The sequence below is a fragment of the Gavia stellata genome, chromosome 22 (genome assembly GCF_030936135.1).
Source record: "Gavia stellata isolate bGavSte3 chromosome 22, bGavSte3.hap2, whole genome shotgun sequence".
Classification (NCBI taxonomy): Eukaryota; Metazoa; Chordata; class Aves; order Gaviiformes; family Gaviidae; genus Gavia; species Gavia stellata.
Genome location: NC_082615.1, coordinates 7,361,637 through 7,376,417, shown reverse-complemented (window position 1 = coordinate 7,376,417; position 14,781 = coordinate 7,361,637). Strand labels below are relative to the sequence as shown.

The 14,781-nt window shown below is 59.8% G+C and overlaps 1 protein-coding gene across 1 annotated transcript in view; it reads right to left on the bottom strand.

Moving 5' to 3' along the window:
• Positions 1-12,943, bottom strand: part of CACNA1G (calcium voltage-gated channel subunit alpha1 G) — a 148,746-nt gene extending 135,803 nt beyond the window's left edge. The window contains exon 1 of the mRNA XM_059828045.1: positions 12,702-12,943. Coding sequence (XP_059684028.1) covers positions 12,702-12,943 — 242 coding nt within the window. The remainder of the gene's footprint in view (positions 1-12,701) is intronic.
• Positions 12,944-14,781: the final 1,838 nt, after the last annotated feature.

Below are 14,781 nucleotides of genomic sequence, written 5' to 3'. Positions count from 1 at the left end.
TCAATTTAACCAGTCCTCTCCCAGCGCTCACTACCCCAAATATTAGGGGGGTTCAACTAGTTATCGGTGCCCCAGCATCATGCACCCATCCTCTTCCCCCTCTGCAAGAAAAAAAAAGGTTAGGGATAAAAGTTGCCTTTAGCTGTTGCCATAGAGACTCTCCGGCTCAGCACAGAAACCCCAAATCTTGTCAAAAATGGAAGAATTTAAGATTTTAATCAGCAAGAACGCACGGGAGGCCAGGAGCATCAATGCACATCCTTGCCTTAACAGTCTCTGCCTTCAGATGAGTTCGCCCCTCGTTTAATAGCATCCTAAGAGCGGGGACGGAAAGAGAGAGGAACGAAAGCAATGAAAACGCTGTCCGCTTTCGAGTATTTTCTCTCCCCACCAAAGCAGCCGCTCACTAGCCAGGCTGATTTCTGGACCAATAACCCACCAGCCAAGCTGTTTGCGTTCCCGTTTCCTTCATCCGCTGCCAGAAAAAGAAAATAAAATTCAACAATACGAGCTAGGCAAAATATTTCCCGGAACCGCCGCTATTTCTCTCATAAACTTCACCTCACAGCCAGTGCGGCCAGCAGCGGGGGGAGGAAAAATAAAAAGAAAATCCCAACTTCTAGCACCATGAGATGTTTTTGTGACCGTCTCAAAATTACTCTTTTCTGCTGTATCCTCCACATTTACTCCTGAGCCGACTTCCACCACGACCACAAATCAAACACCGCGGGATAAACTCACTGCTCTGGCATTTCTGCTCTTTGGCAGAGCCCCGGCTCCGGCCGCGGCCCCTGGCTAAGACAAACACTGCCGGGAGCACGCTTCGGTGGCTGCCTTTCCCCCGCCAGCCCGGGCAGCACGCTGCGGTGTGCCAAGGTGCCCGAAGGATCCTATTTTACCACCATTTAAGACTTGCGGTGAGTTTGGGAGGGGATGGCATCCGCCGGCGGCTCAGGGATGGGGCAGTGGTTTCACCAGGCGGTGGGATGTGGGGATAACCAAAGCCGCGGCGTTGCAGAAAAGCCTCCGGTGCCAAGAGGTGTTGTGTTTCGTGCCTGAGGATACGAAGTTTGAGGAATACCAAAACAAGAAACTTCAAAAAGGAGCGGTGTTGGCCCAAGGAATATTGTTGTATGAGCTCAGAGTCTTTGGAGCGATGGAAAAAATCACGCGCTGACCCCGAAGGGATGGCAGGAGGATTTGGTGTGCAGGGGCCGAGCCGAGACACGTGCCACCAGCATCCACCCAAGGGGCCCCGAGTGGAGCTGGGGGGGACGTGGGCACCCATGGCAGCACCCTGTGGAGAGGGTGCTCCCCCGCACACCCCAGCACCCCGAGCTGCTCCACAGCCCCGAAGCCAGGGGAGGACCCAGCCCTGGGGTCTCAGGCAGGTGCCCCCACAAACTCCCTGGCACGCTGCCGTAGAGGCGAGCGTGCTGTCAGCGTGGAGCCCGGGCAGGCTGAGGTGTCTCTCCAAAACCTTCCACCACCACCGAGCCCCGCTCTGCTCGGCTGCTCAGCCGGCCCCTCGCGTCTACCTGCTGCTGCACACCCAGGTGCCCACCAGGATGAAGGTTCATTTGCTTTCCACTAACCCCATCCCTCCCGGCACTGGGGGATGCATCCACATCACTATCAGCTCCTCCAAAAACCCAGAGCTGGGGTCAGGACCCGGCTGGCAAGGAAGGCGCTGGGGGGAGATGGTGCAGACGGGGAGTTATAGGCTAAAAGAACCACTCCAGCACCGGCTCATCTTCGGAAACAAGATGACTTGGGCTTGAAGGTGACTTGGGAGAGGAGTTTTGGGACTCATTTCTGTGCCTTTGCTCTTCTCGCCGCCACGCTGCCATGCCCTGGGCTCTGCTCAGCCCATGGTGGGTACGTGTGTACGTACACACACACACTGTGTGCAACTCTACAACCGCCCTGGAGTCCCCCGGCCGCTCTCAGGGCTGCTGCCAGGCTCAGGGCAAGGGCTCTGCTCAGGGACCCTTGCTCCTCCCGGCTGCTCCTGCTCCCTCTGTGCTCTGGACTAAGGCAGCCAAGCACCCATGGGTGCAGCCAAGCACCTGCATGGCCCTGAGATATATGGCTGAGGCAGAGGGTACCATCTCCTGTCCTCAGATAAAGGCTATGGACCACTCCGAATCAGATTCACCAAATGCAGGGAAAGGCTCCCAAGCGCCCGGCGCTGCCCGGCTCCCAGCACTCCCCATCCCCCTTGAGCAGCTCCCTCGTCTGCTTTCTCTCTTGCTGTGCCTGTGTGTGGGTGTATTTGGAAACGAGATCTTTCCAGCTGAACTGCAAAATGAAATGCAGAGATCACAACTCCTCGAATAGCTTCAGCGCGCGCGCGCGCACACACACCCCCCCAACCTCCATCCTGCCCCCGATGCAAAACCTAGGCAATAGTAAAAAAAAAAAAAAAAAAAAAACCCACCAGAGGTGGAAAAATCAAGGTATTTGGCAGATGAAAGGAGGGGATTTGGGGGAGGGGAGGAGGAGGCGGCACAGCAAAGCACAGCAAAGGTGCATCCTTTTGTCCCCCAATTCACCACCGGACTTGCAGCTTGACCGCCACTTGCCCAACCCTCTGTGCTCCTGGAGCCAAGACAACCCAGTTTCATGGGGCTACAAGAAAAGAGAAAACAAAACCCAGCAAATAGCCAAGCCCAAAACCCAGCTGCGAGATTTGAACATCCGCTGCCGGAGGAGCCAGAGCCCATTTACTGAGACGAAGGAAGAAGCGTCTCCACCCTCGCTGCGGGTACCCCGCGCTGGCCCTGGGCTCCTCCGCTGTTTTCCAGCCTGGTAAAAGACAGGATTCCCCTGTGCTGCTGCCATGAAGCGGTTTCTGAAGAACGGGCTTTGATTTGCCCATGGCGGGGGAAATCGCTCCCACGGGAGCTGCATGTCGGTGGCTGGAGGGGAGAGGCAGAGCCCGGGAAAGCGGCTGCGGGAGGGGACAGGACATGCTCCAGCCTAAGGGATGGGCTGGCAGGGTAAAACAGAAGCATCCTAACAAATACCCTCACCATAGCAATGCCTAACCCAGGTAAGGGGATGCACCAGGGCCTGGAGCAACGGGCGAGGGGCAGGGGAGGAGCAGGGGTAGGGGCTCAGAGCACCGCTCGCCTGCCCCGGGGACTTCTCCGCTAACACGGGCTGTGCCAGAGAACGGGGTCAACACACCCTGCCATAAGGAGAGTCGCGTAGGCAGCGAGTTATCCCCTACACGAAACAGAGCCCAGGAGGTGGGAAGGAAACGTCCGCCTCAGCTAGAGGAAGGACAGACTGCCGCAGCTCAGCCGCCCAGGGATGCCCCAGCACCGGCTCCAGCCTCACGAGGGGACAGGTCAGCCTGGCCCACGCCACCACCAAACCACGAGCCTGCCAAGCTGCTGACCCCACGTGCACCCACATACGCGTGCGTACAACAGGCTCAGGACACCGAGAAGCCCACCCACCCAGGCACGGGGCACACTGAGCCATGAAACGCCCCGTGCCAGCCCCACGGCCAGCATTGCTGGGATGTCACAGCTCGCCCGGGGCCAGCATCGCCTCTGTGGGGTCACCCCGATGGGAGCATCTCATCAAGGGCTGAGAGGGAAGATCTCGCTCCGCTCCCTGGGCTCAAGATACCCAACCCCCTTGGCTAGGGCTATCAAGGGGTGCACTGAGACCCCCCAGCTCATCTCCCCAAGGCATCCTCGACCCCCAAACAACTGCCTCACGGGGACAAAATCCCAGACGCAGGGAAAAAGGGAACAGATGAGAGTACGAGGCGCCAGCTGTGATCCATCCCGACTCCGGAGCCAAGGAGCTTCAACCCGCGCCTCTCCCCCGAGTCGAATCGGGCTCCGCGCCCTCCAGCACCGAGCTGGCCAGAGGATTACAAACAATAAAGCGATTTATGCGAGGCAGAGGCCTTCAAGATTTATGCTGTACGCTCACAGTAAAGTGCAAACACATTCCCCTCCACACGTGGCTGGGTCCTTTGTCAGAGGAATTTGGATTTTTGACCCCAGAAGTCAGGATGAGTCTCTGAAGGAGCATCAGAGACAGACCTGCGCTGTGACCCCGAGCAGATTATGGTCTCAGGGGTATATCCCGAGACATATTTATGGTCCTCCAAAGCAAGATAAGTCAATAACCACGTACAGTAGCAGTTACAAGTCAGATATTAATTTAATTCCTCTCCTCCCTGTCTGCCCAAATAAGCATTAATTCAATGGAGCATCAGGGCCCCGTTATTTATCATTCTTACCAGGGTTTCTGCTTTCTCCCGTTAAGGTAGAATTGCTACAGCCAGGCTATCTAGACACAATGATTCCCCAATTAAAGATACTCTGCATCCGACACAGGCACGGGGATCGCCAGCCCGGACCCAGGTTTCATGCTATTAGCAGCTAACGCCGACGCAGAGGAGGCTGGTTAAAGTGCAGCCCATCAGATGCACTTGAAAGCCTTATTCAACCTGCAGCAGAAGGAACATTTTATTCCTACGGACCCCGGGGCTGAGCGGGAGCGGAGACGTTTACTCCTTCCTGCAGGATCCGGCCAACGCAGCCCCGGGGCGGCTGTGCCCCCCCCAAGGCAGCACTCCCTGCCACCCCCCCGGAGCCGGATTCCTCCCAAGTCTAGTCTCAACCCAGAGCTAAAAATGAACCTTATTCATGATTAACATCTATATTTGCATAGCGTGGCTGGCGGCTTTACACCAAATAAATGTTTTGGCAGAGGGAGTCGCAGGCATGGGGGCGAGCCCTGCCCTCCAGAAGGGAGCTTCAGCCTCACCATGGGTTAACGAGCACTTTCTAATTGAATTAACAAATCATTAACAAGTCCTGTTTGCCATCTGGGCAGGGGAGGGCTCTGCCTTGGGCTGCTTTGGCCACCAGCATCTCGGGAGCACGCAGAGGCAGTCAATAACGCCGTAGGAGGAGTGAGTGCTAAACCTGACCTGATTAAGTTATGAATTACAGGAAATCCTGAAGGCATAAACCCCCCCGGGGCGGTTGGGCTGCCAAGGTGGGTGAATCCCCTCGCCCACCTCCACTGGCAGCTACAGGTTTGCCTTCAGCCCTGGGCTTAGGGAGCATCTCGAAGCTGGTTCGGTGGCTGCACCGGGGAAAATCTCTTGGAAGAGACCCAAATTAGAGATAAATATAAGGACGCTTTGCATCAGGAACCCTGTAAGCATAGGGCTAGCGTATGGATTACAGTAAATAAATCCCCTTTTCTTTATAAGCTTGTCTGTGCCAAGCTCCCAGCTCTCACCCATCACCTGCTTTAGCATTTTGTTCCCATTTTCAGCCCCCGCCTGCCCTCACCCCGGGGTTTCACATCCCGGCGGAGGGAGAGAGAAAGCAGGGAGGACGCAAGAGACAAAAAAAACCCCCACCAATCCCTTCCGCCTAGGAAACACATTAAAAATCCCAAGCAAAACCACGTTTCAGGCGCTGGAGCCAAACCAATAGACAATTTCCATCCACTTGTGACTAACCGGTGAACTTCTGAGGGTTGAGTCACGGGCACGTCCTGGTCCCACACACGCGTGTGCAGCCCCGACTCGGGGCTCACGCCGGGACCTGCCCAGCCGTGCCGCACCTCGGGCACGCGATGCTGTTCCTGGCGCCCCGACAGCCCGTTTCCCGTAAGGCAGTAACCAGCGCCATGGCAGTCATCACGGAGATCAAGCCTGAAAGTTTCTCTCAGCAAATATTCAGGCTGAAATATGTGCTTTTTCCATCTGGTTGAAGCCTCTTTGCTGGGGCTTTGGTAGGAGGCAGATGTGAGAGCATCCCAAAGCACGATCGGTTGTTACTCACTCCGTTATATAAAACCATGAGAATTTCCTTCTTTTTTTTTTTTTTTCTTCTTAGCACCAGGCCAGATTCCTGGGTGAGAGGCCAAGGCTGGCGAAAGCCAAAGCCAAACAAACCTAGGTTGGGGGAAACCTCTGTGTGCATCACCAACCAAAGGGAATATTTCACATCTAGGTCGCTCAGCGGAGAGCCAAGGCGACGGGCAAGGGAAAGCCACGATCTGGCCTCGTAACAAAGCCAGAAACACTTAGGCCTCCTAATTAACTAGGAAATTCAACCCCCTCCAAACCACAGCGAAGCTTCAAAGCCCTCCCAACCTGACTCCGGATGCTCCTTCCCCGGTTCCCCAGGGATGGCCCCGCTCCCCCGAACCCTCCTCCCCATCCGTGGCGGCCAGCAAAGCCGCTGGGGGCAAAGGCTCCCCAGGGCTCCTCTTCCAAGGGAAAATGATCTCATGATCCAAATCAAAAAGCCATCGGGGAGGTTCATTTCGGCCAAAGGTTTTGCTCCCTTCCAGCAAAACAGTAGAAAAAGAAAAGGAGAGCTGAGAGAGACCTGGGCAGGGAACTTCTGGCAATGAAAAACTTGGTCTTTTCTGCACGGAAAAAAAAGTGAAACAGAGTTTAAAGTAAAAATGGGAAAGAAGCATTTTTCAGCACGACGCCAAAACATCTGCAGGGGGTGTGGGGGGAGAAGAAAGCAGAAAATTTTCTATGCATCATAAAATCCTGGGCATTTCCAGACTGGCTCCAAGACCCAGTGCTACTGAACGGGGAAGAGAGCACGAAAGCCGATCAAGTCGAGAGCGGCAAGTCTGCACGGATCGGCCAGGAGACACGTTGGCCCCACGGATGAGCAGCAGCTGGGGTGGTCCGGCCCCATCCTGCACTACCGCCTGCCTGTCCGAGCCCCCCGGTCCGGGGCACGAGGGGCTGGGGAAGAGGCTGCCATCCCCCCCCAGCCACCCTGCCTCGGCTCCTGGCCCCAACCGAAAAGCAGGTCTCCGGGGACTGTCCCCGCCGCCCCGCGTGGGAGCCCTTGTTCCGGATTTCCTACAAGGAGCCAAAGCAGAGCTGTCCCCAAGGAGAGCAGAGTCCCCGGGCAGGACGGGGCCACCCCTCCCGGCAGGGGCTCCCCGCGCCGGGATGACATAACCATGAACTGCATGAGGCCGAGCCTTTTGTCTGCGCGCCGGGAGAGAGGGAGGGAAAGCAAGAAAGGAAGAAAGAAAGAAAACTTCTGGAAGTCATTACGATTCCTCTGCTCCAGTCTCCTTTTTGGCAGACAGCTTCCCTCTCCCCTTCCCTCCCCCCCCCCCGCCAGCCCGCTTCAAAATGCCAGCCTATGATTTTTAAATGAGAAAAAGCTGCGCTGTACTCCGGCGCTTGGATAAACTCCTACACAAACTTCCAGATGTGACACAACAGCCTGGAAGAGGGAATTCGCAGAAGAATCTCCTTAAAAAGCACACACACAAGCAGGGAGCAAAGGAAGCGCCTGGCTGCTGGCGCAGCCGGACGATGGATGGGTGCAGAGATCCCTGGTGAGATGCGGTGCGTTACCTAGACTAGGATCGAGCAGCTCCTGGCTCTGCTAGGGAGGGATGCAGGCTGCTGCGCCCAGCTCCGGGAGGTGAATACCACCCGCCGCTCCTGCCAAGCTCCCGAAGGGTTTGCGCACAGCAGCGAAGAGGTTTTGCAGTTATTTGTCCCCTGGGAGGAGAGGAATTCACGCTGCCCTTGGTAAGAGGCAATGGGTCCTGTTTCTCTCTGGGATCCTCGCACAGGAGCTGGCGTGAGCCCAGGGATGCACCGGCACCTGCCCTGGGGAGCAGCAGCTCCATCCCGGCCGGGGGGGCCAAGGGGATGCCCGGCATCAGCCAGGCAAATCGTGCTTCTCATTTCCCCCCCAGGAGCTGGGGATGGGGAATGGAGTGGCGGAGGCTTGGCCATGCAGCAGCGTTTCCCTCTGCCCGGGGAGGGGCGGGAGGTGATGGCCAGTGAACCGGGTCACAGGGGAGAAACAGTTCAGGTGCCTCGGGATGGATCAGACGCAGGTGAAGCAAACGGATTCTGACTCCTTCGCAGGGTTTTTAAATCAAAACAAGATCCCTTTCAGGTCCAACCTCTCAAAACAAAGCATTCATCACATCCAAAAGCGATGTTGGAACAGATGCACTGAATTAAAGGACACTGCGTGTGCTCTCCCTCAAAACACACCCTTCTGATAACAAAAAAAAATTGTATTTTTAACCCTGTGCTACAGCTGAACCCTTGAATAGCAGTGCATGCAGCACCCAGCTCTCCCCACGAGCTGGCCCAGCTGAAGAGGGGAGCAGGACCCCGAGTACCCACTGAGGTGACGGGGGTCCCCATGGGAGCACTTTGGGAGGCACCGCAGGGGTTGGGAAGCCCAAACTGCAGCATAGCTCAGTGGGTTCAGTTCTCGGCCCCACCGCGCAGGAGGCTCCTTGCTCCGGTGCAGTCGGACACAGAGAGATGCTCCTCCAGGAGAGCTGGATCTGGCCAGGAGTGGTGCTGGCACACCGACCCACGGAGCTCCGGGCGAGCTCAGCGTGCGAGGGCTGACCAGCCCCCTCGGCGGGACCGGCACTGCCTTCCACGATGCACCGAGCTCCGGCACGGCGATTCCAGCCATCCCGACGCAGATCTCAGCTACACCTTGGTGTGAGGTTCCGAGGGCTCCGGGCCCGCTCCTGGAGGCCACCGGCCATCCGCAGCTCTGCGACTTCCAGCGAGAGCTGGGGGCACTCGGCAGCTCCCCGGGATGGAGCCTTTGATCATCCACCTCTCGCTAACGAGAAGCGAGCGGAGCCATGCGAGGCAGCTGCTGGAAGAGCCCTCTGGGTTTTATTGCAGACCAAAGGCAGAAGGCAGGGCTGGTTGCCGTGACCAGGTCGAGATGTGTTTATTTTCGAAACCCAAATCCCTGGGACCATGCACCGGAGCAGCCAGGTGAGAGAGGAGCACTCCTCCCAGTGCCACCCAAACCTCCCCTCCCCAGCGAGGGCATTCACAGAGCTGCCCCTCACCCTCCGAACCAGGAGGAAAAGATGGAATTTCAACCAATTTGGGGGCATCTCCCCAGAACGGCACCTTTCAGCAGCTTTTTGCAGACCCCGTTGCCTGTGTGCCGCTCCCCAGGCAGCAGCGCTCTGCAGGCAGACACCGCGCGGGGGAAGAGGCAGATTTCAGTACTACAATAGAGATCACAGGCCCTTCCAGTTACACTGTTATTTTCCTATTCAGAGCTCTTAACACCAAGCAGTAGCGTCCTCCCCACTTTCTCCATCCCCGCGCTTCAATCACTCCGCAACTCTCAAGAAATAGCCTCATTTCTTGTGTCTGATCAGAGGAGCAGCCTGGCACAGACCCTGCTACAGCCTTTCATCCTCCCAGCCTTCGTCGTGCTTTTATTTTAGAAGTGAAAGTCAAGTAACCAGCGTGCCTCCTCGTTTCTCCCCCCCAGAGACGCCTGCTTCTCCTCTCACTGCCTCGCCAGCACACACGCCAGGACGCCCTGCCTGTCGCCACAGCCCGTCCCAGCCCCGAGCCCGTGGGTCCAGCGCCGTGACCATTAAACACATCCCGCCCACGTTCCCGCTCCTTCCCTTTTGACCCAGGCAGTCCTCACCCGGTGCAGAGCTTTTCATCCCAGAGGCACCGGGGACATGCGGGTGGGAAACCAGGCTTGTCCCCCCCGGCTGCTCCCAGCACCCAGAGAGGTTTTCACTCAAAGACCACCATGGAGCAGAGGGGGAGGACAGCTTGGCAGAGCTGATATAGTTTTAGGGTTAAAACCCCAATTTTTCAGGCTCTGGAGTATTTCTGGATCAGGACAAACTTCACAACCTCTTTCTAGCCCCAAGGGAGAGGAAGAGCAGGAGACCAGTGCAGGTGCCCCCATCTCTGCTTGAGACAGCAAGGGAGAAACATCGCTGACCCAGGCAGAGGATGCTCTGAACAGAAACGTGGTAGAAAAGCCTGACAAACCACCTCGAAAGGACTTTGCAACCTTGCCGGACACTCGGCACATCAGCTGTCACCCTCCCCCTAACCCCACATCCCGGCCTCGGCTACCACGGTCACGCAAGCTGCCTGGGCAGGGATGGAGAGCAGCATCCCAGGAGCTCCAGCTGCACCCCGGGAGCACGAGCTGCCCTTCCTGGGGCAGGCGAGGGAGCTGCGGGCGCAGGAGCAGCTCCAGCACCTCCTCCGGACACCCCGTCGACAGCGAAGTTTATCAGCCAGATTAGAGCACTGCAGACCCGCCTTGCCAAGCCAGCAAGCCACGCGTCTCCACCAGCACAGCTCAAACAAGAGCCCTCTCATCCAATTTCTGCGTGGGTAGCCAGCCTCACCCGCGGAAAAGTAAAAACCACCCAAGAGAGCGGCAGAAGCCAGCAAAAGCCCCAAAGCCCCCCGGGGCCGGGGCTGGATTCACCAGCCACGTGAGCCCAAGTGCTGTCACTCCTCTCCAGGGCAGCTGGTGGCAACAAAGACTTTCCAGCAACGTGATTATACGGTTTTAGCACCGGAGCACGATTCCTAAAAGATTACAGCCTGAGAAGGGCCACTTTACTGGCCCACCACACCAAAGGAAAAAAATAAAAGTAATAAATATAAGGAAGCAACGGGCTCAGCTCTGGCACTGCAGAGAGCTGAAGGGACGAGCAAGATGCTGCTCTGCTGAACGGCCCAGCGAGTGATGGGACGCAGCATGGGTGCCAAGCTGGCCACTGCCTTCCTCTCATCTGTAGGCTGAATTGCTTTTTTTGTGTTGTTTTTAAATAAACTCTCCCAATTCTGGGTCAGTGACCCTGAAAACAAACAGCCGCACGCAGACATACGATTCGGAGACCCACAGCATCATCCCCCGTGGCCCCGAGGGCCCCGGCAAGCGCCCTTCTCTGTCGGCAATGTGAAAAATTAGCGACAAGGAAAATCGCAGCTTGCGGGGCTGCACCTAATGCTCATCCCCTGCTCACAGAGGTGCTCGCAGGTGCCCACAATACGACTAATTTTCCAAGGACAAAAGTTAATCTGCTTGCATTTGAAGCCACAGAGGAGAAGGCAAATTTCAAGCCGTTATTGGGGTGGGGGATTTTACTGAAAACAACTAAAAACATGCAGGTATTAACACCTGCTTCAAAACAACATCATTAGGAAGGGGGGGGGGAGACTTGAAAACATATCTAAATCAGCAATCATAAATAATATTAGTCATAGTAGGCAATAAGAACACACTGACTTGCAGCCTGTCGTTAATATTTCTTCCCAAAACAGAAGGCTTCACAAAGTTGCAAGATTTCCTAAGATGCTTAAATAAATGCCGCTTTGAACTGCTTAGCTGGTGTGAAAGAGATTTGGGGGGAAACTGCTGGGAGTATTCATGACCGGGAAGAGAAATCTTGGTTTTCCCCTCCTGGGGGACATTTTAGGAAAGAAGGCAGCCTGTTTACCAGATAAATTATTGCTGAAGCTGAAGTAAAACAATATTCACAACTCTGGCAGACCCTCGCCACTCTTCCCGGGCAGACCAACCTCAGCCGAGATGTAATTCCTAATAGTTCCCACAGACCAGGAGCGGAGGAGGACTCGCACAGGGTATTGTGGCCCTCTGTACCACGTAACATGTCCTCCCCACTACCGCCCAGCCTCTCCCACTCCAGATGTGGGTTTGCCGCCCATACGTACTCGCCTGCCTTTTGCACAGGCAGAGCGGCGCGGACCCGGTAACTTCCCGTTCAGCCGGGCAGCGGCTGCCTCTCCCGCACCAGCCCCGGCTGGAAGCCCCATCGCTTCGCTTTATTTCATTTCAGGGTTTTGTTTCTGCAAATAATAAATGGAACTGGAGTTTGGGGATGGTAAAACACTTGCGATGCTACAAACCGTGTGCTGGTTGCAACTCAACTCCAAGGGAGGCTTTAAAGGCACCAAGACCGTGGCAAGAAGCAATTTTTCTATTGTCTTTTCTATTTCTCCCCCCCCCTTCTTTTGAAAGCTTAAACTTGACTAAAGCAGCTTGGACACAGAGCCTGTGCCGGAGGACACGAGGAGTTTGGAAGGAGACCAGACACCTTTGTGGGGTCACGGCTCACCCCAGGACCTGGCGAGCAGCAGCCCTGGGCCGATGTGTGCCCCGGGGACCATGATCCCCGCCTTGCCCGGGCCCCTCCAAGCAAGGAGCATCCCCCAAGGCACTGCAGAGAGCGGGCCCTTCGGCCAGCCTCGCACACCGTGAATTATTTAGGGACCCGGGAACCCGGCAGCAAACCAACCCCCCCGGCACCACCGCCTCCCCCCAGTTGCACCCTCCTTAAAACCCTCGGGGAAGGGACCGGGAGCCCAAAATGGGTGAGAAACGGGGTCAGGGAGGAAGAACGGTTCTGCGACGGGGGGAGACTAGGGTTAGGGTCCCTCGGCGTGCCGGGGGGAGCGGGGACACCGGAGGCCGGCCGATCGCCCGCGGGGAGGAAGGGCCGCCGCGGCTCCCACCCCGACTCCCCGTGGAGCGGCGCGGCGGAGCCCGGGGGAGCCGGGGGCACCGCGGCGGGGTGGCCGGGGGAGGGGAGCCCCGCACAGCCCCCCAGCCTCGCACCCCCGCGGGGAGCGCTGAGCCCCCTGCAACAGCCCGGAAAACTTCCCGGCCGAGCACCGGGGAGGAGGCGAGCACCGCCCGGGAGCCCCCTCTACCCCGGGGCCGGAAGGTGATGGGTCGCCCCCCAAACCCGGGCTCCTTCCCCATCCCCCGGCGGGCTCCAGCCGGGAGGTGCCCCCCGCCCTGCCCGCCTCTCCGGGGCCGGGGGGCCCCGCGGGGCTTACCTCGCCGCCGAGCACCTGCAAAGGATACGGGTTACAGACCAGCCGGAGGCACCAGCTCCGCGGCCGGCTCTCCTGGCTCAGGTAGAAGAAGACGACGGGGGCCAGCGCCGGGTAGGGCAGCGCCTCCGCCTCCGAGTCGCCGCTGCCCGCCTCCCTGTCCCCCGGCCCCGGGCGGCCCCCGGCCCCGGACAGGTCATTAAGGCGGATGAAAGTCTTGGCTCTGCCCGGCTCCGGCTCCTCCTCGGCCGCTCGCGGTCCATCCTCGTCCATCCTCCGGCCGGCGGCCCCGGGGGGAGCCGGGGCGACGCGGGGCGAGCCGGTGGGGCGCCTAGAGGGGCGCGGCCATGGCGGGGCCGGGGGGCTGGGGGCTGCGGCGGGGCGGCTTCAGCGCCGGGGTGGCATGGCCGGGCGATCCGCTGCCTCGCCCCCCGCCGGGGCCGGGGCCGGGCCGCCCCCCTCGCCCTGCCCTGCCGTCTGCGGGCTCCGTAGCTCCTCCTCGCCGTGCCTCCGGGGGCCCGAGCCGGGCGAGCCGCGGGCAGGGAAGCGGCCCCCGCTGCCGGTGCTGACCCCCCACCCGCGGGGCGGGCCGCCCTAGCGCCTCTGCCTGCCCCCTCCGCGCCCCAACATCTGCCCGGGGCGGGGGGTGCTGCCCGACGCCCCGGGGACGGGCGGCGGCGGAGGATGCTCCCGCGGGGCGGCCGCGCCGAGCCGAGCGCTCCGCACAGCTGGATCCCTCACTCCAACTTCAAGTCCCGGCTCCTCCTCCCCCCACCGCCAATGGGGGCTCGCCCCAGGCCCCTCCGCGCCTTCCCATTGGCTGCCGCGGGTGTCCGTCCGGCAAGCACAGCTGGACGGGCAGGCACGGTCCCCCGGCGCGGCGGCGGGGCTGGACGGGGCGCACCCGCCCGGTGCTGCCCGGCTGAGGGTCGGGCCCGGTCACCCTCTGCCGCGGGGCAGGGGGGGGGGGCACGGGGGGACCTGCAGCCCCGAGTGCTGGAGGCGGGGGTGGGGGGAGTCCTGCGCTGCCTTAGACAGAAGCAGACCCCGGGGGGACCCGCTGCAGCACCGGGACAGCGGGAAGCCGGTGAGCGGCACGGGGCGGGAGATGGGGCAGGGGGAGGAGACGACGGGGCAGGGGAGACCGCCCCGGCTCGGCCCCTCCTGCCGGAGGGCAGGAGCCCCAGGCGAGGGAGGCCCGCCGGGGCCGAGGGCAGCGGGAGCCGGTACCGGCAGCGAGGCGCACGCCAACTGCCGCCCCCGGTAGCCCGGGGGTCAGCGCCCTCCCGAGTGCCGCCGCTCCGCTCCTCGCTGCTGCGCCGGCGAGCCCTGCCCGAGGTCCTCGCCCTGCTGCAGGTTCCCCCACCGCTTGTGCGCGGAGCCAGCGCTGCTGGGCTGGGCGCACATGGGTCACCGCCGTGTGCCCCCCCTCAGCCCCCGGCTCCCCGCCAGGGCCCGCCCCGTCCGGAGCAGGTCGCCCCTGGGCTGGGCGGGGGCACGATCCCGGCCAGCAGCTCCCAGGGGAGCCGGGCCCCGAGCGGGGGGGACACGCCACCCCACCACGGCGGGAGCAGCGGGTCCCCCCGGTGCCCCCTGCTCGGAGGACGCGGCCGGAGCTCCCTCTGCCGGTGCGACTGCCGGTGCGACTGCCGGCCGCGACGGGAGCCGGCCCCGACGGCGGGGACCGCGCCGCAAGCATCGCCCGCGGCGGGGGGGGGACACGACACGGGGGCGAGCCACGGCCGCCCGGGCCCGCCCCGAGCGAGGGATAAGCCACGCCGGGCACCCCCGGTCACGGCGCAAGCCAGAGAGCTTCTTTCGGCAGGGCCGGAGTAAAGAATTGTCTGCAAGCACCACTGGTTTTGAGCGCAGACATCCCCGTGGGCTGAGCCAAGGCCCTGTTTCTAAATGCTTAAGATTTCTTGCCACTTTAGAAATAGCTTTCTCAGCTCCCCCCCCCCCCCCCATATATATATATATATATATATATATATGAGCATCCCCTTCGCAAGAGCTCCAGCTAGCCCAAAACCACCTGCGAGATAAGAATAGAAAGATGCTCTTGTCTGACCCAAAATGCCTTCTCTGGACTGGATCCTGCTGGCCTGGGA